The 24,041-nt window shown below is 41.4% G+C and overlaps 2 protein-coding genes across 2 annotated transcripts in view; both read right to left on the bottom strand.

Moving 5' to 3' along the window:
- Window positions 1-343: 343 nt before the first annotated feature.
- Window positions 344-1,288, bottom strand: LOC116468197 (olfactory receptor 9Q2). Its single transcript, XM_032151797.2, has one exon. It carries the CDS (start codon window positions 1,286-1,288, stop codon window positions 344-346), a length of 945 nt encoding a protein of 314 aa, XP_032007688.1.
- An 8,860-nt stretch (window positions 1,289-10,148) lies between these two features.
- The window catches only part of LOC116468196 (olfactory receptor 9Q1), a 149,059-nt gene continuing 135,166 nt past the window's right edge, over window positions 10,149-24,041 (bottom strand). The window contains exon 3 of the mRNA XM_032151796.2: window positions 10,149-12,335. Coding sequence (XP_032007687.2) covers window positions 11,386-12,335 — 950 coding nt within the window. The 3' untranslated portion in view covers window positions 10,149-11,385. The remainder of the gene's footprint in view (window positions 12,336-24,041) is intronic.

Genomic DNA, 24,041 nt, shown 5'->3' with positions numbered 1-24,041 from the left:
AACCTGAGATTCATTCACTCAACAAATATTTATTGAATGCCTTTCACATGCTAGGTGCTTTGCTAGGAACTGGACATATGGAAATGAAGCTCAGATAAAAAAAAAATTGCTCTCATGTTGCTTACTTTCTAGTTGTGAGCATTAGAAAATGTCAAACACATAAAACTCTAATATGTCAGATGATGATAAGTATTACATAGAATAATAAATCAGAAAGTGAAGGTGGGGAGTTCAGGTGCGATTTTGCATACGGTTATTTAGGAAAGCCTCTCCAGAAGGTGCTATTGAGAAAAGACAGAAAAGATGGGGAAACTAAGGAATGATATATTTTACAAGGGTCCATTTAGGGTCTTCTAGCAGCCTTTGATTTGCTCAGGGCTTTCCTAACGGCCTCTTTTACCTCCTTGTTTCTCAGGCTATAGATAAGGGGATTCAGCATTGGGGTCACCACCGTGTAGAGCACAGACACCACTCGGTCTCCCTCGGAGAACTGGCCTGTGTTGTCTCGCAGGTACATGAAGATGAGGGTGCCAAAGAAAAGAGCGACGGCAGTGAGGTGGGAGGCGCAGGTGGAGAAGGTCTTGGCCCGGCCTCCAGCAGAGTGGACCTGCAGTATGGCCACGATGATAAACAGGTAGGACACCAAGATCACCAAGATACAGGCAGGCATGACGAAAACAGCAAACACAATAATCACCACTTCCTGAGTGTAGCTGTCCCCACAGGAGAGTTTTAATAGAGGAGGGAGGTCACAGAAAATGAAGTTGATCTCCTTGTTTCCACAAAAGGAGAGAGTGAAGGCTGTGACCGTTCGAACAAAGGCACTGAAAAAACCAGCAACATAAGCCCCAGTGACTAAGCCCCAGCGGGCCTTTTCGGTTATGATGGTGATATAAAGCAGGGGCTGGCACACGGCCACGTAGCGGTCATAGGCCATGATGGCCAGAAGGTAGCAGTCGATGGAGGCAAAGAAGGTGAAGAGGAAGAACTGAGCTGCACAGCGAGCCTGGGAGATGGTTGTGCCGTGCTCCCACAGCACAGCCAGCATCTGAGGGATGATGGCGGACGAGTAGCAGACGTCCACCAAGGAAAGGTGGCTGAGGAAGAAGTACATCGGGGTGTGGAGCCGACGATCTCCACGGATCAGGAGGATCATGCCTGTGTTCCCTAACATAGTGGCAAGATAGAAACTCAAAAATACGAGGAAGAGAGGAACCCTCCACTGGAGACGTTCAGTAAATGCAGTAAGGAAGAACTCCGTCACTACGGTGTAATTCCTTTCAGCCATCCATCCAGTGGTTCACCTGCAACGGCTAAGACAAGAGCCAGATGAGGGGACACCTCAAGAGGAGTTCAAATGATTTCAAGTAACAAAGCTTTAAATTGAATGTCTTACATGTCGGCACTCAACTTCAACACACTTTTCAGTCGAAGATAGATATAGACAGATATAGAGCTCACTGTAATAGAAGACATAAAGTGATGAACGCTTCTATTATAGAAAGAACAGAGAGCAAGTGATTCCTGACTTACAAGTCAGCGCTTGTATTTGCTACTCTGTCCCCAATTAGCTGTTTGATCTTACACAAGGCACTTAACCTCTCTGAACCTCAATTTCCTCCTCTGCCAAAAGAGGATCATAATGCTTGCCCTGCTTATGAGATAAGATTAATGCGTAGGTTAAAACAGAGGCAAAAGCATATTGGAAAGCTAAAAGCACTCCACATATATAAAGCAGCTATTAAAATTTTAAATGAATGTTTTAAGGAAGGAAAATGTATCTTCTCTCAACAAAACATATAAACAAAAAAATCTATTAGCAATCAGCAATGGGCTCTGCTTGTAGGAATATTACTATTCTCAGTCTAACAACGTGCAAGTTTAATAAACAGCTGTTATCCTAATTAGAGTTGGCTGGCTTATTAAGGGTGTGTATACACACACATAAACACACACTCAAGCGTTGACCTTGAAATCAAGAGAGCAAACATAAGTTCTTTTAGGCACCTAACAAAGCTCCATAAGCTTTGTTTGGTTGTTCTCAAAGCCCCTAATAAACACAGTAGCTTGAAAATAAACAGCATCCAAATTTGAAAGCAGAAATATTTTTGGAGTCTTGTGTTGTCTGAGTGCTGTTGGAGGAATTCGGATTAATAAATTTGGGGGTCCTTAGTGGAGTTCTAGAACCGGGCTGTAAAGGAGGGCTTTGATAGTATTTGAGTACCTGATGTACCAGCAGCCAGACCAATACTGAGCTGGCCCATTAAGGAGAATAACAAAGAAAACAAATTAGGTCTGAAAGTCATGAGCTGGATATAAACTGTCCTCACCTGAATTCTACTTTGCTAATGCCCTCCTCTTTTGTTTAGTGTGTTGCCTGCCCATCGTCTGCCAAGCCAAAGGACACCTGGCTTCTAGTTTACCCACACTGCATGTAAGACCCTGGGCAAGTCACGTTTCCTCTCTGGGCTTCAGTTACCTTGCCTTTGTTCCCTTTCTGTAAAAAAAATTGCAGATATCCCCATAATCATAGCAACCTGATGAGATGGGGTCACTTCCAATACTTCTGTGTTTTAGTCTCACTTCTAGGAGTCTCTCTCTTTCCTCTACCCCTTGACAAAGCAATATATCCCTGACACTAGTGTTTCCTTAGGTTTTTCTAGACTTGCTTTGAGATAACAAGACTAGGGGACCAGGCTTTCTCCCTGAGCTTCCAATCTAGCATGAAACCTTGCTGATATGCTTCTTATATTCGCTGTCCCAGTATTATACCCTAATTGGTTCCTGAGGTGATTCTCCAGGGGAAGGAGACTTATCTTCATATGACTTCCTAACAAGGTGTCTAATTAATACCTTTGAAAGTTTCTCTTTAATTTCAAACTTCCAAAGCCCCATCTCTCAGCAAGGTCTGATGGAGCTGGTTCCTACTCTTACGTTCTTCCTGCCTTGTACCAAAAGAAATGTACTTCTTTGAAGGTTTCCTATATCTCAGTTGGGAGTTTTGTCAGGGGTTTTACACAATGCCACCATAGCCAGCTATGAACTGATCCCCAAAGGAGGCTTTTTATAAGCATAAGCTTTTGCTCCCCATTGCCAAAACATGCTGTAATTGATGACTTCGAAAGTTCATCATTTGGCAGAAGTAGAGAATGGTGCAGGTGGGGAGTCATAAGATAAAATATTGGAGAGGCCAGTGTGGGCGGGCTGTGAACAGACTTCCACCAAGCAAGCTGAGCAAATTCTTGATGGTAACCAACCCCTCCACCATAGCACTAGTTCTCAAACTTCAGTGCAGGTAAGAATTTATCCAGAGAATTTGTTTAAAATGTGAATAGCAGTGCCCCACCTCCATAGATTGATGCAGATGCAGTACATCCGCCATAGGAGCAGTATCTACATTATGAACAGGCATACCAGGGGATTCCCATACAGTTAATCTCCAAAAATTGTGGCAACAATGCCTTGGGATTGGGACCTCTAGACCTCCCTGCCCCTCTGTGTGTCCTGCCATAAACTAAAGTAAAATAATAAAGACATGTTCTTGCAAAGCATGATTTCTCCAAAGTCCTATCAGTGCCTTTCTTCCTCATGGGAGACCCAAGATAGGGTGAATGTGATGTCTCCCTGTCTTATCAATTTTAAAAACCTAGATACAGAGAGGACTCTGGAGCTTCTTGGTGGCAAAACAATGACTTGGACCAGGTCAATGCTCAGTTGACTGAGCCTGTCTGGAATATGGCGCTAGACAAAAGGACCCCAGGGCAGTGGTTCTCAGTCCTCGCTGCACATTAGAATCACCTGGGAAGCAACTTGTGAGGCCCAGATTATACCCCTTAACAATCGCATTGGAATGCCTGAGTGTAGGAGCTGAACACCAGTAATTTTCATAAATTCCCTGGTGATTATAACATGTAGCAGATTTGAGAACCATACTGGAAGGCCTTACATTTCCCCAGGTGTCGTAGGTAGACATTCCAGGAAAATAGGTTCACTGTTCTCATAAATCTGGAGACCACTGCATACTATATTCTTCACATGGAAAATCACAATACATATTAGCATATTAAAGGTTCTACAAAATCCTATAATTAAGAAACCTTGGCAAACTAATACAGGAACAGAAAAACAAATACCACATATTCTCACTTATAAGTGGGAGCTAAATGATGAGAATACATGAACATATAGAGGGGACCAACACACACTGGGGCCTATTGGAGGGTGGAAGGTGGGAGGAGGGAGAGGATCAGGAAAAACAACTAACGGGTTATTACCCATTAGGCTTAATACCTGGGTGATGAAATAATCTGTACAACAAACTCCCATGACACAAGTTTATCTTTGTAACAAACCTGTACATGTACCCCTGAACTTAAAAGTTAAAGAAAAAGAAAAATAAAAAAAGAAACCTCATCAACTTTTTCCTAACCCACCATTTCCCAAAAGAAGTTGAGCACAGAACTTCTTTTTCATTAGCATCGTACAGAACTAGGGTTCTAAGGAAAGGATGCTCCTTAGGCAGTACAGCTTTAAAGAGGCTCAGAAACTATCTAAATGCCAAATAGCAAAGTAGTAATTGTTCCAAGAAACAGCATCTCCTGATGACTCATCTCAGGATCTGGCTCCTTGAAGTCTCTGACTGGCTCCCCCAGGAGCAATCACTCCTACTGGAAAAAGAATTAGAAGGGAGTCTGAGGGAGCAACATCACTCCAGGCGGATCCCTCAGGAACTATGGAAGAGGAAACCTCCTTGCCCTTTAAAGAATGTCTTTCTCTTTGATTGTGAAGTAGATCCAATGGCTGACCCCCTGCAGTTCTACTATATAATTACAGCAATCCCATTATTGCTACCCCATATGAAATAGACTGTGAGGCCATCAAGGCCCTGCTTTCAGGAAGCCATAGTCAAACTTAAAACAACTGGCTTATTTAAGTGGCTTCATTGAATCATTCTATAATGCATACATCGACTAAAACATTACATTGTACCCTATAAATATGTAAACACAATTATTATTTGTCAATTAAATTTTTTAATTAAAAAACACTATCAGAATGATTATTAAGATGGTTCAGTCACTGTTTGGCCAGTCCCAGAAGAGAAGCAAAATGAAACTCAGAGTATAGATCAAAATTTCGTATACTGAGAGTATTAGAGCCTATAAAACTGAAATAAAAGAGGTTTAGAGATTTTTTTTTCTAAGAGCTACAGATCTGAGCAGAATTTGGAAAGGAAAATCCCACAGGAAAATCCAACAGCAAAGACCAACTTAGCTGCTTACTGTATGCCAATTCACTCTTCTAAGAGATGATAGATGATGATAAATCAGATGATAGATATAGTTGATAGTAGATAGATAGATTCATAGATATATGATTAGGTAGATAGATGATAGATGATAAATGGATGATAGATAATAAATAGGTAGATGATTGATAGAAAATAGATGATAGAGATAGATAGATAGATAGATGATAGATAGATAGATAGATAGATGATAGATTCATTTAATCCACAAAACAATTCCATGAACGAGGTACCATTATTATCTTCATTTTAAGAAGATGAGAAAATTTTGGCACAGATTGTTGAAGTGGACCACCAATAATCCCACAGTAAGTGGCAGAGCTAGAGTTTAACCCAAGTGGTCTGTCTCCAGAAGGCACACTCCTAATTCCTATAGTATATTGCAAACTCTCAGGAAGATGTCTCCAAACTCCACGTTTGGGAATAACTGAGGGGTTCTTCCTTCTATGTCTGTACCTTCTAGCTATGTACCTTCTAGCTTTTTAGAAAGAAGGGAACTCAGCTAACAGATGAGACCTAAGTCTCAAAGTGAATAGATTGTGGTAGGAAATTCTTGGGGCACTCGACCAGGCCCTCGCTCCTTCTATGAAGTATCACCATGGCCACTGGTGAAGGGCTGGCCTTAGCTTTCTAGCCATAGCCGATTGGATCAGAAAAAGACCCAAGATGACTTTATTTCAAGGGATAATCCTCTCTTCTTCCAAAAAGATCTTTTCTTGAACTACTTTAAGTGTTCCTTATAGCCAAGAAGTCATGACTTGTGGCCTGGAGGAACCAGGAAGTATGTAAGGAGAATGTATCTTCAGCTCTTGCCCTGAAATTCATCTTCACGATCTATCTCCATCCAGACTTAAGTGGATCTCATGCCAATTCAAGGCTGAGGAACACCTAGTGCCTATGAGTTTGCTTTAGAAGGACTTTGGAAGGGCTTATCCTACTGCAAACGTTCCCCTCTCAATTTGTCATTGCTATCCCTGCCCTCACTTTACATATTGTGGAACTGCACAATTTTTTTTAGGCTCTCATAAGATGCTGGAACTGAAAGGGAAATTAGAGGTCAAATAACCCAGGCTTTTCAATCCACAGATGAACAGGCTGAGGCTTCCAAATAGGAAGATGTTTAATGATTACATCAGTAGTTAATTTGATTCCCAGCCTGTGACTTTTTAATGCCAAACTTGTTAATCAGCACTTTACCCAGTGGTCCTTTATTGCTCTTAAATATAGAAGGGGCCTCAAATAATGATGACCAAATAATCAAGTGCATTAATCTTAATTCAGTTCTATGCATATCTGTGCTTCCTCCAAATCCTCTCAGAGGTGTGCAATCCTGAGGTAAGTGTCCTCCATTGCTTCCCTTATAAGGTTTCTCTAAGTGTTTTCACAGCCTTTATGTCTGAATTTTCCAGAATGATGAAGCCAGAAGGAACTTTGGAATCCAGTGCATCTTCTCATTTTACAGATGTGGAGAATGAAATCCTGGAGAAAGAATGGCTTACAGTCCCTGCGTTTCTGCCCAGCAGGTAACATGGCTTGAACCCATAGATGAATTCACTACCTGATTCTCAAAACCAAGGGGAGGACAGGAAGGGATGCAGCTAAGTCTCAGGCACAACTGTGATGAACAACTCCCATGACACCAAGAATTTCTCTATTGTCCATAATTGTTTCTGACTCAATGTTCTTTTCTTCAAAAAAGTAGAAAAAAAATACCCACTAGTTGTTTCTACTATTCACATGTTCTAGCTTTTTTGCCATAAAGAAAATGAAAAGTCACGTTTTTAGGTTCCAACTTTAAAAAAATCCCAAGGAAGAACCCAAATGTTATGTGGCAAAAAAATGGGGTACCAGGAGTGGCCCAATGTCAATCAGTTTCCAGTCAGTGAAGACCGGGAAGATGAGATCTACAGGGAGATGGAGTACTTGTGTGACCCACATGGTTAGAGTAAAGAATGGAGCATTTCCCAGATAAGAGAGAATGCTGTTCTGCGAACACAAAAGAATAGATTTTTACCACACAACAGTAAGAAGAATCAGAGAAATTCCCACTGCACCTGTGCTTCAGGGAACCCCACAGAGATGTTGGCTGAGCAGTGGCGAAGAGAGGCAACAGGTGGCAGAGTGAAAAGCATGTCAGCCACTACAGTCTAAACAGTTTGTTTACATCCTATCTGCCATGAACAAGGCATTGGGAAGACAATGGCTGCTTGATAATTTTTTAAGCTTAAGCCTGACGTCTAGGGCCAATGTAAGATGCAGAAAGTTTGTCTCTGGCCACTCCATCTTCCTTGGCCTTAGCCATTCCCATAATTCTCAGTTTCTGGGTTCCCAAGTGCTCTCTCTCCATCTTAACTCATGCTCTGAGACAGGTCTCAGACATTTCCCTCTGAAGGAGATGACTGGCAATGCTTTATGTGAAATCTCTTCTCAAATAATTTAAAATTTAACAGGGCTAAAGCCTAGATAGAAAGAATCTGAAACCACAGAGGGACTCATAATTCTCTTAATCAACCTGCTCCCCCATTTTTCGGATGCAGAAATTGAGATACAGAACAAGGAAGTTGTTTTATGGAAGGACACTCAGCTGATCAGGGACCATCACCGCCCAACATTTCTTATCATATCCTATAGTCTCCAAGAAAAGGTCAGGCTGACTAATTTAAAGCAAAGGAAATTTAAACAAAGAATAGGGATTTAAGATGGACTCAGGCTCATTCTTGGCTACTCAAAAATCATGCTATATTGCTCATATCCACTGCAACCAAAATAAAGTAATATCTGCCAAATTGCACTTACCAGGGAAGAGCTGTGGCTTTTCTTCTCCCCCTCTTGTACCAAGTAGTGTGGTCCCCAGAATATCTCATTCATGTTTGGGGCAGAAAAAGGTGGGAGGCCCTCCTCAGGCCCACTAGAAAGGTCATGCTACCAACAAGTCCCTTCTTTGACAGCTTCTGAGGACCTGGCTCCTGATAGTGGAGGTCTCCTTGAAGGGCACCATGTGTTGGCAGACACTTGAGAAAGGTAATGGGAGGAGCCGGCCTGAGCGCCTGGTGTGAGACCAGGCAGGATGCAGATGGGCGCTACCACTGCTATTCCCTTGTGAGCTGGATGTCCAAGGTTTCTCTTCGGAAGATCTTGTTATTCTCCTTTTAGGTACTATAGCCACATTCAAAACATCCCAGTAGATGGTGTTTCCTGGTTTGAGTAACCTGGATTTCCCTTAAGCATGTATATCCAAAAGCAGATATTTTAAAGCTTTTTTGAGGTGTAATTGCTATACAAAAAATTAGTTATTTAATATATACATTTTGGTGAGTTTGGACATATACATATCATATATCTGTCATCTCCAAAAATTTTCTAATGTTCTTTTGTGGGTTTTCTTTTTTGTTGTTTTCTGGGTTTGTAGTTTTTGGTTTGGTTGCTTGATTGGTCTTTTGGTGGTAAGACTATTTAGCATGAGATCTATTCTTTTAACATGTTTTAAAGTGTTCAATATATTGTTAACTATAGATATTATGTTGTACAACAGATGGCCAGAATTTATTCATCTTGCATAACTGAAACTTTATGCTGATTGAACAATTCCCCTATTTCTTCCTCTCCCCAGCTGAGGCAATCACCATGCAACTCTCTGCTTCTACGAGCTTGACTTAAGATGGTGCAAAAGGTATTGCAGTTTTGCCATTGAAGTAATGGCAAAAACTGCAATTCATTTTGAACCAACATAATATTTTTGGATACCTCATATAAGTAAAATCATGCAATATTTGTCCTTCTGTGACTTGCTTATTTAACTTAGCAAAATGTCCTCTAGGTTAATCCATGTTGTCAAAAATGGTAGGATTTCCATTCCAGAATTAAAATAACTGAACAAAAAGAATCACAGGTTTTTTATTTGAATGAGTTCAACACAAGGTATAGCAGGATGTAAGGAAATATTCACACCCATTTACAATCAGGTAACTTCCCTATTGTCAACTTTTCTTAAAAATGTCCTAATTGAACCCCGACTCATCTTCCATACCTAAATGGAAAGCATTTTTTAACTTTTCCTGAGCTCTATTTATAGACTAAAAAGTAGATGATGTTCCATATACAACATGGGGTTTCATGACCACTAGTTCCTACAGCCTTTTCACTTAGCCCTTCCTTCTTGAATATAAATCTGCAGATACTTGTTTAGAATTTAATCAGAAGGAGACATTAATTTTTTTTCTTCTACCTGGCAACTTATTCTCTTAGTAGCCCCTTTCCATTCATCGTGTACTTCCTGACTTCTGGTAGATTCTAAGAGAGCAAATAATTCCTTAGTATACTGCTTTTATTCACACAGACACAACCAGGAGGGAATTTCATATCACTGATTCAAGCTTTCCAACATTTCTTTAACATTTTTTACACAACCTGTAACACAATTGACGCACATACTATTTATTAATCATCCCCCTTAGTGAAGCTATAAATTTTAAGCCTGGGTTTTCACAACCAGACAAAACACTTTTAAAGGGATAAAATATTTCTTGTGAAAATTACAATATGTACTTTAAAATATTCTGTCTTCTAGAATAAACATAATGTCTTTAAAGATTCAGATGTGTTTTATTTTACTATAAGCCACCTTCCATTGACTATCCTTTGGCCACCTGCATGCTGAGACTCCCACCTTTCACATATCTTCTTCCCATTTAAAGTCCTGTAACTGGAATTCCATGTTTCACATAGCATTTTTGTCTGACTGAGTTTAAAATCATCCTAGGTTTGTAAGATAGGGTCACACTCTCCCCACCTTTCCTCTTCCACAATTGTTTATGTCAGTCACATACAGGGGACCCTGGATTTTTTTGTTGTTGTTGTTTTGGTTTGGGATTTTTTTTTTTTTTTTTTTGGTAATCCAGGAGCCAGGAAAAGAAGTTTGAGTTCCAGGCATAAAAATTTGTTTAAATGAAGAAAAGATTAATAGATGGGGCCTGTTCTCTTCCAGTGCCTTGGGTTTGATTGAGACAAGTCCCCTGTGATTAGAGAAGTAAAGATCAAGAACAGACAGATTTTGTGAGGCTTTGGATGCAGGCTGAGCTGCTGCAGAGCGCAGGGACCCAGGATAGGCAAGGACCACCCTCCTGCCTATCCCCATGTGGAATGCAGCAATGTTCTGCCTCCCTGAGGGAAAAAGTTTTGACAACACAGAGAGTCAATGTCTATGATCCAGACACTGAACACGCCATTATGGGCAGTGGGAATGGTATAACTTTGTTAAGTGGATTTTTAGTCATGCCATATGACGAGAGAGAACCGTAATAGATAGGAAGAAAAAGAACAGGGCATATATCCAGAGGTGATAGCAATTGACAGACATGTTATTGTAGGCATTGTTTAGAAGTTTATGTGAGGCCTTCTTGAGAACTACTACCAGAATATTAAGGAATACCTTGAGCAGGGTCAGCTTTACTAATTGGATCATCAAATGACCATAGTTTGATCATTAAAAATAAATGTAATCTAAATATTGAATCCTAATTGATGATATAATTCTGAAGTGCATAGAAGTAAAGGGTACTAATGCTGATGTCTGGAACTCATCTTGAAGTGAATCAAAAAAAGGTGGTTTGATGAGTGAATTGATTGATGAATAAACTCACGGATAGATTACATCTATGTAACCAAGTACAGATAGCAAATACTAGCAATTACACAATCTCAGTACCGAGTATAGGAAATTTCCTACACGTTATTTTTAACATTTCTATATGATGAAAATCTTTCATTAAAAATTTTGCAAAAAAAATTACTCTTGTAATCACAGACAGGTGAGGTGTGCCATATTTGGATTGCACAGGATTTAATTTCAAATCCTTTTGTCACTTGTCCTGGGAATCAAAACTCCCACTCCAATCTCTTTTCAGGTTGACTTTTCCTTGTCTTCCTTCCTCTCCCTGGAGCTAAAAGTTCTGGTTCTTTTTTATACCTAGTACCATAATATATTCATTTAAACATTGAGCATGCTATAAATAATGAGCGTCCAGAATTTTGACACTGCAGAGTAGGTGGTTCTCGGGATTTTCCAAGTTTGGAGATGGTTAGGACAACTTGGCTCTATGGAGAATTTTTCTCAGGGCCTCCTTCACTTCCTTGTTCCTCAGGCTGTAGATGAGGGGATTCAACATGGGGATGACCGCTGTGTAAAGCACAGACACTACCCGATTCTTCTCCAAAGACTGACCCGAGTTACCTCTCAGGTACATGAAGATGAGGGTACCAAAGAAGAGTGACACAGCAGTGAGGTGGGAGGTGCAGGTGGAGAAGGTCTTGGCCCGGCTTCCAGCAGAGGGGATCCTCAGGATGGCCACGATGATAAACAGGTAGGACACCAAGATCACCACCATGGAGGCAGGGATGACAAAAACGGCAAACACGATAATCACCACTTCCTGAGTGTAGCTCTCACCACAGGTCAACTTTAACAGAGGAGGGAGGTCACAGAAAATAAAGTCAATCTCATTGGTTCCACAGAAGGAGAGAGTGAAGGCTGAGACTGTCCGCACCAAGGCACTGACGAGACCAGCAACGTAAGCCCCAGCCACAAGACTCAAGTGGGCCTGCTGTGTCATGATGGTGACATAAAGCAGGGGCTGGCACACAGCCAAGTAGCGGTCATAGGCCATGAGGGCCAAGGGGTAGCAGTCGATGGAACCAAAGAAGGTGAACAGAAAGAACTGAGCAGCACAGCGTGTGTAGGATAAAGTTGCCCCATGCTCCAGCAGCACTGCCAGCATCTGGGGGACAGTGACAGATGAGTAGCAGATGTCCATGAAAGCGAGGTGACTCAGAAGGAAATACATCGGAGTGTGGAGCTGCTGATCCATGCGGATCAGAATAATCATTCCTAAGTTCCCCAATAAGGTGATGAGATACATAAATAAAAACAAGAGGAAGAGAGGGAGTGCCCATTCAGGATATTCAGTGAATGCAATAAGGAGGAACTTGGTCACCAAGGTGAGGTTCATCTCTGCCATGACACCAGTGGTCCCTGAGACATGTAGAATGGGAAGCAAGTTAGGAAGGTGAAAATAGGATTTACCTGTATTTCTAGTTTTCATTTATTGAAAATGTACTGTGGACAAAATATGCCAGGTGTGCCGGATGCTGTGGCTCACACCTGTAATATCAGCACTTTGGAGGCGAGGCAGTCGGATCACTTGAGCCCAGGAGTTCGAGACCAGCCTGGCCAACATAGTGAAACCCCATCTCTACTAAAAATGCAAAAAAAAAATTAGCCGTGCATGGTGGTGAGCACCTGTAATCCCAGCTACTCGGGAGAGAGGCACGAGAATCATTTGAGCCTGGGAGGTCAAAGCTCCCATCTCGGCAGTGAGCCGAGATGGCACCACTGCACTCCAGCCTGGGTGACAGAGTGAGAGCCTGTCTCTCTCTTTCTTTCTCTCTCTCTCTTTCTATATATACATATATATTTATATATTTTTATATATATTTATATATATACATATATATATAAAATATGCCAGGTGTGATGTAGGGCTTCAGAGATGACTGATCTGAGCTCCTGCCATCAACGAAGTCCTGTGGCATAGAGTCATCTTAGCATATTGACAAAACAGATACAGGTAAACATTCTCAGAACAGGGTGCACATTCTCCCACCTCTATTGCTAACTAGCTGTGTGAGCTCTGCCAACCAGATAGCCATTCTGAGCCAAAACTTCCTTATTGCTCCACCAAGTGTTGACACGTGGGCTCTTGCCTACCGTGGTAATATCTGTGTCAGGACTCTATCCCTTTTTCTCCGTGACCACAACTCCTCCCTAATATCAAATCCTCTTCAACTCTCACCTGGATTAGAACAACAGCCGTGGAACTAATTATTCTCCTTGTCTATATATTTGCTTCTTGCAAATTCTTCCTCCTCCCTGTGGTCAGAGTGATAATTCTAAGACATTAATTTGATCACATCTGATTCCCCTGTTAAAAATCCTGCCATGGTGCCCATCATGGAAAGGATATTTTTGGAGAGTCCTTGTGATAATTTAATGCATCCATATAATTTATAAAGATCAAATCAGAGTAACTAGATGTCCACCACCTTAAATATTTGTCTTTTTAAAGCTCAAAATATGCAAATTATTTGCCTCTAGCTATTTTGAAATATGCAATAGATTACTGTAATCTAGGATGGGATATTATTTAGACTCCTCCACATGTTGGAAATGCCTCTGTGAGATCTCCTCTGCTTATTTCTTCATGTTCCTGTCTTGCTTCTAAATCCTGATACCCACAGCCACACTTCACCCTCTCACGCTTCTCTTCAGACGTACTGAATTATTGGCAGCTTCTCTAATCTCCCCCAGGTTCTCCTACAACTCTGCACTTTCAGCAGGACAAACCCCTTCTGCCTAGAACACCTTCTCTTTCGCATCCTCCAAGTCCTTGCCAGCTCTTACCCTACCTTCAAACCTCAACCCAGATCGCACTTTCTACAGGAAAGCTCTCTCCTGTCTGCCTTCCCTGGTCAGAGCACGTGCTCCTGGAGCTCAGCACATGGAGGCTTAATATTTTCACATGGAATAAGGTTACCAAATAATATATGAGGCACCTTGCAAAGGGAAATGTGCTATACACATGTTCAATGAATTACTTTTATTTTTGAAAGTGTTTAAAAACAGAAAATGCCAGAAGTCTAAGAACTCACTAAAATTGATCAACAGTCATGAAGCCCATAAGCCATTCTTGAGTTTATACTTTTATCCTCAACCTAACAATGTGCTTACTTAGCAGAAAGCTGCTACCTTCATTAGAGCCTCTTCATTTACCAAAAATAGCTTTTATAAGAACTAATATTGTCCTTAATAATAGAAAACAGATAAACACTCTTCTAAATGATTTATATATTAACTCATTTAATCCCCACAACCATTACCTGAGGCAGGAACTTTTCTTGTCCTCATTTTACAGATAAAGAAACTGAGAAAGAAAGGGCTTAAGTATCATTCCCAAGTTTGCACAGCCCAGAAGTGGTGGAACTGCCATTAGAAACAAAACTGTACACAGAAGCTCTGTTTAGTTTATAACAAGATTTCACTGCATCACCTGATTATTCCAACAGCCCCTACTCAGAAGGTGTCCGCCATTAATTAAACAAAGATACATACCAGCTCTGCAGTCTATTAATATCTGAAGACTGATAGAGGCTTTTGAGCTAATAGTAAGTTCTTTGGCAGAGTTGTAGTGCAACAGGATAGAAAGGACATTGGATCATCTTTAAAGCATAAGACTTTGGCAGCTATGCTTGTGTCAGACTGACCCATTGGAAAAAAAATGATAATTAAAGGAAATTGGATCTGATGATCTGAATGGGGTGGGAACCAAGAACATCAGGTCAGTTTCTTCACCTGAATTCCACATCTTTACTTGGCAGTTCCTCTTCTCTCTTTGTCCACTATTTTTCCTTAATGTCTAAAAGGTCATTTCTCACCCACTGCTTGGAGAAATCCTAAGGGTGTAGGGGCAAAAGTATTATGCTGAGCATCAGGAGGTCTGGGTGGTTCTTGTTGCCCTCCTAGACCTGCTCAGTTATAATGCTAAGCAAATCTCCTGAAGCCACAATGTCCTCTTCCCTCCTACATTCCTCACACACATGCACACACAATGTGTGCATCAATGTGGGGACAATAATAACTTCACTGCCTGAAAGTCAGTCCTTGGACCCTACCATCCTCAAGATCCTTCTAGCCACTTCTTTTCCACCAAAGACGCCGTTTTATTCTTTCTGTTTCCAGATCTGCAAAATCCGATTAGGATGCACTCTTCACTGGTTTTTGTTCAATTCCAGGCAGGGACAGCAGAGATTGGGGAACAGCCTCTTCCTGTGGGCTCCCAGCTCCAACACAAATCTCTTTGGAGAAGACACTAATAATTGCTACAAAAGCTCTGAGGTCTCCAATCAATGGCTAAAGTGGTCTCTAAGGGAAGGCAATTATTGCACACGTAGGTTTCTCACTAGGCACCTAGTCCCTCTCATAGGAGGAGAAAAGACTTTCTTCCCAGTCACAGTTGTCAAAGCCCTGCCATACACCCACTGAGTGGGGTTTAAAAGGCCTGAATCCTAGTTCTGCATGGTCCTTTGAGGAGTTAGATGTATCTAACTTTAATTTCTTCCATCAGAACAATGTCAGAAGTTATGCCCATTGCCACCTTCACCACTGTGGCTATATCTGGAAGAAGAGTGCTTTGGAAACACAGGACTTTGCTCCACATTATCCAGGAGGGCCAACTGGGTACCCTACACAGAAATCTCAGCAAGACACATCATGTCTTCTGTTTGCCCTCTCTGGGAGTCAAGTGCCTCATTAAAATCTTTCCCTTTTTTTTTTCTTTAAATGCAAATGAACACATAGAGAAAACAAAGCCTGGGATGTTGCCCAGAGGAGAAATTGGCAAGTTCATCTTGTTGGCATAGCTTTTGCCAGCTCTCTACATCTTTGACACAATAGTATTGTTTTAGCCACAAATTCATAGGCATTTTGTTAAGCCATTGAATTTTGACATGTCTCAATTCAAAAAGAAAAAGGAAGATAAGGAAAAACAGATAATTGCCGTCTTTGACAATTATGATAACCAAGAGAAAATGGAACCATGTGGTTCATTGACTCGTCACTGTGCTAAGAGTTCTAAATGAGAGCAAGAGATGTGAAATGAAACAAAAAGACAACACAATGCTTACCTATGAGGAATATGCAGCCTAATAGGTGAGATTCTTATCCATTCTTTAAGATAACAAGTACTAAACTCCTAAGCAAGGAGTAGGTACAGTACTATGAGAATAGTAGTATTATAGGAATACTATTCCCTCTACTATGGGGATAGTACTAAACAAGCAAGGAGTAGGTAAGGTACTAGGGCAAGATTACTTACAGGTAGGGTAAACTGGGGAGGGCTTCCCAGAGGAGGTGGACTTTGTCAGTTTGGACAGAAGACAGAGTGGGAGAATGATGGGCAAAACTCTTTAGGAAACGGGGTCAGCATTCATATGGGCAGGAGAGCCCAAGGGATACTCCAAGGACAGTGAGTGACACTGCTCCTGACCTTGAGCCTGTCTGCTACCATCTGACTCCCCTGCTTTCTCCACTGAGAAAATCTTTTGTTTGTATTTCTCTTTTCCCAGTTCCAAAATCTTCCAAATCCCTATCCTATCCAATCCACTGAGAGGCTAAAAATTTTTTATATATTGTTGTGCATAATAATCCAAATCTCCTTTTTTTTTTGAGACAGAGTCTCACTCTGTCGCCCAGACTGGAGTGCAGTGGCATGATTTCAGGTCACTGCAACCTCTGCCTCCCAGGTTCAAGCAATTCTCATGCCTCAGCCACCCTAGTAGCTGGGATTACAGGGGTGCACCACCATGCCCAGCTAACGTTTTGTGTTTTTAGTAGAGTCGGGATTTCACTGTGTTGGCCAGGCTGGTCTTGAACTCCTGGGCTCAAGTGATCTGCCCGCCTCAGCCTCCCAAATTTCTGAGATTACAAGCATGAGCCACTGCACCCAGCCTTAAATCTTTAAGCTCTAAATAGTTTCAATTTAGACCTTACACTGGAAGTCCTTAAATTTCATTATGAAGATATCCTTTAAGATACTTTCCTCAACAAACGGAAAAATTTTCTCTAATAGAGAAAAATTAAGTCAAACAACAGTAAACTTTATTTTTTTTAACTTCTAACATATCAGATAAGAATTTAATGCTAAAAGAAGTCTGAGAAGCTGGGTTAAATGAAGTTAAACAACTATCTTTACTAGAAAATTTTTTGAAGATTTTAGTATGATAACATCCTTTATAAATCTACAAAATGAACTGTATATTATGCAACAATTCTCAAAAGTATTTGACCATGGGGTTCCTAGTTAGCTCCTATGTTGTGATAAGCACCCCACAAATTCAGTAGCACAAAACAACGAGCATTTATTCTCACACTCATAGGTCTGTGGCCAGACAGGATTCAGCTTATTTAGGCTGGGCTTGGGCTCGGCTAACTTGACCAAGCTGCAGCTTGATTCACAATGTTTCACGTGTCTCTCTTCATCTTTGGGTCAGCAAGTGATGCAGGGCATATGCCTCTAAAAATGGCAGAATCACAAGCAGACAAAGCCCCATTACACAAGCACATTTTAAGTCTTTGTTTGCATTGGGTCTACTCATGTCCCACCAGTGAAAGCAAGCCACATAGTCAAGCTCAACATCCCTGAGCAGGGGAGTTTATCCTACTCACAGTTGGAGAGAAGTGAAGTTTATTTTACGAACAATGATCCAATATTCCTATTGTCCATAAATACTCTTATTCTACCCTCTCAAATCACATACAAAATATACTCTTCATCACCCTAAGCTCCCCCAACCCCGACCTTTAAACTTCAACAAATTACATCAAGATCAAAGTCTAGGATCTTAGGATCGCCATCAGGTCCAGGTGCAGCTCCCCTTGGTTTAGAGAATTACGAACTACAAAGACAAGTCATATGTCTGCCCACAAATACCCAAAATGTATTGGTGAACAGGCAGAATAACCACAATAAATGCTCCCATTAAGAAAAAAGGAAGAATGGGGGTGGAGCCAAGATGGCCAAATAGGAACAGCTCCGGTCTCCAGCTCCCAGCCCCAGCGACACAGAAGATGGGTGATTTCTGCATTTCTGCTTGAGGTACCGGTTTCATCTCACTAGGGAGTGCCTAACAGTGGGTGCAAGATAGTCGGTGAAGCGCACTGTGCACGAGCCGAAGCAGGGCGAGGCATTGCCTCACTCGGGAAGCGCAAGGGGTCAGGGAGTTCCCTTTCCTAGTCAAAGAAAGGGGAAACAGACGGCACCTGGAATATCGGGTCAGTCCCATCCTAATACTGCGCTTTTCCAACGGGCCTGGAAAACGGCACACTAGGAGATTGTATCCCGCACCTGGCTCGGAGGGTCCTATGCCCACGGAGTCTCGCTGATTGCTAGCACAGCAGTCTGAGATCAAGCTGCAAGACGGCAGCGAGGCTGGGGGAGGGGCGCCCGCCATTGCCCAGGCTTGCTTAGGTAAACAAAGCAGCCAGGAAGCTCCAACTGGGTGGAGCCCACCACAGCTCAAGGAGGCCTGCCTGCCTCTGTAGGCTCCACCTCTGGGGGCAGGGCACAGACAAACAAAAACTCAGCAAGAACCTCCACAGACTTAAATGTCCCGGTCTGACTGACAGCTTTGAAGAGAGTAGTGGTTCTCCCAGCACACAGCTGGAGATCTGAGAACGGACAGACTGCCTCCTAAAGTGGGTCCCTCACCCCTGAGCAGCCTAACTGGGAGGCACCCCCCCAGTAGGGACAGACTGAAACCCCATTCAGCTGGGTACTCCTCTGAGACAAAACTTTCAGAGGAACTATCAGACAGCTGAATTTGTGGTCTCACGAAAATCCGCTGTTCTGCAGCCACTGCTGCTGACACCCAGGCAAACAGGGTCTGGAATGGACCTCTAGTAAACTCCAACAGACCTGCAGCTGAGGGTCCTGTCTGGTAGAAGGAAAACTAACAAACAGAAAGGACATCCACACCAAAAACCCATCTGTACATCACCATCATCAAAGACAAAAAGTAGATAAAACCACAAAGATGGGGAAAAAACAGAGCAAAAAAACTGGAAACTCTAAAAAACAGAGCACTTCTCCTCCTCCAAAGGAACGCAGTTCCTCACCAGCAATGGAACAAAGCTGGATGGAGGATGACTTTGACGAGTTGAGAGAAGAAGGCTTCAGACGATCAAACTACTCTGAGCTATGGGAGGAAATTCAAAACAATAGCAAAGAAGTTAAAAACTTTGAAAAAAAATCAGAAGAATGGATAACTAGAATAACCAATGGAGAGAAGGGCTTAAAGGAGCTGATGGAGCTGAAAGCCAAGTTTCGAGAACTACGCGAAGAGTGCAGAAGCCTCAGTAGCAGATGTGATCAACTGGAAGAAAGGGTATCGCTGATGGAAGATGAAATGAATGAAATGAAGAGAGAAGGGAAGTTTAGAGAAAAAAGAATAAAAAGAAATGAACAAAGCCTCCAAGAAATTTGGGACTATGTGAAAAGACCAAACCTACGTCTGATTGGTGTACCTGAAAATGACGGGGAGAATGGAACCAAGTTGGAAAACACTCTGCAAGATATTATCCAGGAGAACTTCCCCAATCTAGCAAGACAGGCCAACATTCAGATTCAGGAAATACAGAGAACTCCACAAAGATACTCCTCGAGAAGAGCAACTCCAAGACACATAATTGTCAGATTCACCAAAGTTGAAATGAAGGAAAAAATGTTAAGGGCAGCCAGAGACAAAGGTCTGGTTACCCACAAAGGGAAGCCCATCAGACTAACAGCTGATCTCTTGGCAGAAACTCTACAAGCCAGAAGAGAGTGGGGGCCCATATTCAACATTCTTAAAGAAAAGAACTTTCAACCCAGAATTTCCTATCCCGCCAAACTAAGCTTCATAAGTGAAGGAGAAATAAAATACTTTACAGACAAGCAAACGCTGAGTGATTTTGTCACCACCAGGCCTGCCCTAAAAGAGCTCCTGAAGGAAGCACTAAACATGGAAAGGAACAACCGGTACCAGCCCCTGCAAAAACACACCAAATTGTAAAGACCATCGAGGCTAGGAAGAAACTATAGCAACTAATGAGCAAAATAACCAACTAACATCATAATGACAGGATCAGATTCACACATAACAATATTAACATTAAATGTAAATGGGCTAAATGCTCCAATCAAAAGACACAGACTGGCAAACTGGATAAGGAGTCAGGACCCATCAGTGTGCTGTATTCAGGAAACCCATCTCACGTGCAGAGACACACATAGACTCAAAATAAAGGGATGGAGGAAGATCTATCAAGCAACTGGAAAACAAAAAAAGGCAGGGGTTGCAATCCTAGTCTCTGATAAAATAGACTTTAAACCAACAAAGATCAAAAGAGACAAGGCCATTACATAATGGTAAAGGGATCAATTCAACAAGAAGAGCTAACTATCCTAAATATATATGCACCCAACACAGGAGCACCCAGATTCATAAAGCAAGTCCTCAGTGACCTAGAAAGGGACTTAAACTCCCACACAATAATAATGGGAGATTTTAACACCCCACTGTCAACATTAGACAGATCAACGAGACAGAAAGTTAACAAGGATATCCAGGAATTGAACTCAGCTCTACATAAAGTGGACCTAATAGACATCTACAGAACTCTCCACCCCAAGTCAACAGAATATACATTTTTTTCAGCACCACACCACACCTATTCCAAAATTGACCACATATTTGGAAGTAAAGCTCTCCTCAGCAAATGTAAAAGAACAGAAATTATAACAAACTGTCTCTCAGACCACAGTGCAATCAAACTAGAACTCAGGATTAAGAAACTCACTCAAAACTGCTCAACTACATGGAAACTGAACAACCTGCTCCTGAATGACTATTGGGTACATAATGAAATGAAGGCAGAAATAAAGATGTTCTTTGAAGCCAAGGAGAAGAAAGACACAACATTCCAGAATCTCTGGGACACATTCAAAGCAGTGTGTAGAGGAAAATTTATAGGACTAAATGCCCACAAGAGAAAGCAGGAAAGATCCAAAATTGACACCCTAACATCACAACTAAAAGAACTAGAAAAGCAAGAGCAAACACATTCAAAAGCTAGCAGAAGGCTAGAAATAACTAAAATCGGAGCAGAACTGAAGGAAATAGAGACACAAAAAACCCTTCAAAAAATTAATGAATCCAGGAGCTGGTTTTTTGAAAAGATCAACAAAATTGATAGACCGCTAGCAAGACTAATAAGAAAAGAGAGAAGAATCAAATAGATGCAATAAAAAACGAAAAAGAGCATATCACCACCGATCCCACAGAAATACAATCTACCATCAGAGAATACTACAAACACCTCTATGCAAATAAACTAGAAAATCTAGAAGAAATGGAAAAATTCCCCGACAAATACACCCTCCCAAAAATAAACCAGGAAGAAGTTGAATCTCTGAATAGACCAATAACAGGTTCTGAAATTGTGGCAATAATCAATAGCTTACCAACCAAAAAGAGTCCAGGACCTGATGGATTCACAGCTGAATTCTACCAGAGGTACAAGGAGGAACTGGTACCATTCCTTCTGAAACTATTCCAATCGATAGAAAAAGAGGGAATCCTCCCTAACACATTTTATGAAGCCAGCATCGTCCTGATACCAAAGCCTGGCAGAGACATAACCAAAAAAGAGAATTTCAGACCAATATCCTTGACAAACATTGATGCAAAAATCCTCAATAAAATACTGGCAAACCGAATCCAGCAGCACATCAAAAAGCTTATCCACCATAATCAAGTGAGCTTCCTCCCTGGGATGCAAGGCTGGTTCAACATACGCAAATCAATAAATGTAATCCAGCATATAAACAGAACCAAAGACAAAAACCACATGATTATCTCAATAGATGCAGAAAAGGCCTTTGACAAAATTCAACAACCCTTCATGCTAAAAACTCTCAATAAATTACGTATTTATGGGACGTATCTCAAAATAATAAGAGCTATCTACGACAAACCCACAGCCAATATCATACTGAATGGGCAAAAACTGGAAGCATTCCCTCTGAAAACTGGCACAAGACAGGGATGCCCTCTCTCACTGCTCCTATTCAACATAGTGCTGGAAGTTCTGGCCAGGGCAATCAGGCAGGAGAAGGAAATAAAGGGTATTCAATTAGGAAAAGAGGAAGTCAAATTATCCCTGTTTGCAGATGACATGATTGTATATCTAGAAAACCCCATTGTCTCAGCCCAAAATCTCCTTAAGCTGATTAGCAACTTCAGCAAAGTCTCAGGATACAAAATCAATGTACGAAAATCACAAGCATTCTTGTACACCAATAACAGACAAACAGAGAGCCAAATCATGAGTGAACTCCCATTCACAATTGCTTCAAAGAGAATAAAATACCTAGGAATCCAACTTACAAGGGATGTGAAGGACCTCTTCAAGGAGAACTACAAACCACTACTCAATGAAATCAAAGAGGATACAAACAAATGGAAGAACATTCCATGCTCATGGGTTGGAAGAATCAATATTGTGAAAATGGCCACACTGCCCAAGGTCATTTATAGATTCAATGCCATCCCCATCAAGCTACCAATGACTTTCTTCACAGAATTGGAAAAAACTACTTTAAAGTTCATATGGAACCAAAAAAGAGCCCGCATCGCCAAGTCAATCCTAAGCCAAAAGAACAAAGCTGGAGGCATCACGCTACCTGACTTCAAACTATACTACAAGGCTACAGTAACCAAAACAGCATGGTACTGGTACCACAACAGAGACATAGATCAATGGAACAGAACAGAGCCCTCAGAAACGATGCCGCATATCTACAACTATCTGATCTTTGACAAACCTGACAAAAACAAGAAATGGGGAAAGGATTCCCTATTTAATAAATGGTGCTGGGAAAACTGGCTAGCCATATGTAGAAAGCTGCAACTGGATCCCTTCCTTACACCTTATACAAAAATTAATTCAAGATGGATTAAAGACTTATATATTATACCTAAAACCATTAAAATCCTACAAGAAAACCTAGGCAATACCATTCAGGACATAGGTGTGGGCAAGGACTTCATGTCTAAAACACCAAAAGCAATGGCAACAAAAGCCAAAATTGACAAATGGGACCTAATTAAACTAAAGAGCTTCTGCACAGCAAAAGAAACTATCATCAGAGTGAACAGGCAACCTACAGAATGGGAGAAAATTTTTGCAACCTACTCATCTGACAAAGGGCTAATATCCAGAATCTACAATGAACTCAAACAAATTTACAAGAAAAAAACAAACAACCCCATCAAAAAGTGGGCAAAGGACATGAACAGACACTTCTCAAAAGAAGACATTTATGCAGCCAAAAAACACATGAAGAAATGCTCATCATCACTGGCCATCAGAGAAATGCAAATCAAAACCACAGTGAGATACCATCTCACACCAGTTAGAATGGCCATCATTAAAAAATCAGGAAACAACAGGTGCTGGAGAGGATGTGGAGAAATAGGAACACTTTTACACTGTTGGTGGGACTGTCAACTAGTTCAACCATTGTGGAAGTCAGTGTGGCGATTCCTCAGGGATCTCAAACTAGAAATACCATTTGACCCAGCCATCCCATTACTGGGTATATACCCAAAGGACTATAAATCATGCTGCTATAAAGACACATGCACACGTATGTTTATTGCGGCACTATTCACAATAGCAAAGACTTGGAACCAACCCAAATGTCCAACAACGATAGACTGGATTAAGAAAATGTGGCACATATACACCATGGAATACTATGCAGCCATAAAAAATGATGAGTTCATGTCCTTTGTAGGGACATGGATGAAACTGGAAAACATCATTCTCAGTAAACTATCGCAAGAACAAAAAACCAAACACCGCATGTTCTCACTCATAGGTGGGAACTGAACAATGAGAACTCATGGACACAGGACGGGGAACATCACACTCCGGGGACTGTTGTGGGGTGGGGGGAGTGGGGAGGGACAGCATTAGGAGATACACCTAATGCTAAATGACGAGTTAATGGGTGCAGGAAATCAACATGGCACATGGATACATATGTAACAAACCTGCACATTGTGCACATGTACCCTAAAA

Source organism: Hylobates moloch, unplaced genomic scaffold (genome assembly GCF_009828535.3).
Source record: "Hylobates moloch isolate HMO894 unplaced genomic scaffold, HMol_V3 SCAFFOLD_5, whole genome shotgun sequence".
NCBI classification, from domain to species: domain Eukaryota; kingdom Metazoa; phylum Chordata; class Mammalia; order Primates; family Hylobatidae; genus Hylobates; species Hylobates moloch.
The sequence above is the reverse complement of the archived record's forward strand: the minus strand, read 5'-3'. Positions and strand labels throughout refer to the sequence as shown.

What these genes read in the sequence shown, in the direction of transcription:
- LOC116468197 (XM_032151797.2), bottom strand. Translation starts at nt 1,288, where the DNA reads ATGGCTGAAAGGAATTACACCGTAGTGACGGAGTTCTTCCTTACTGCA.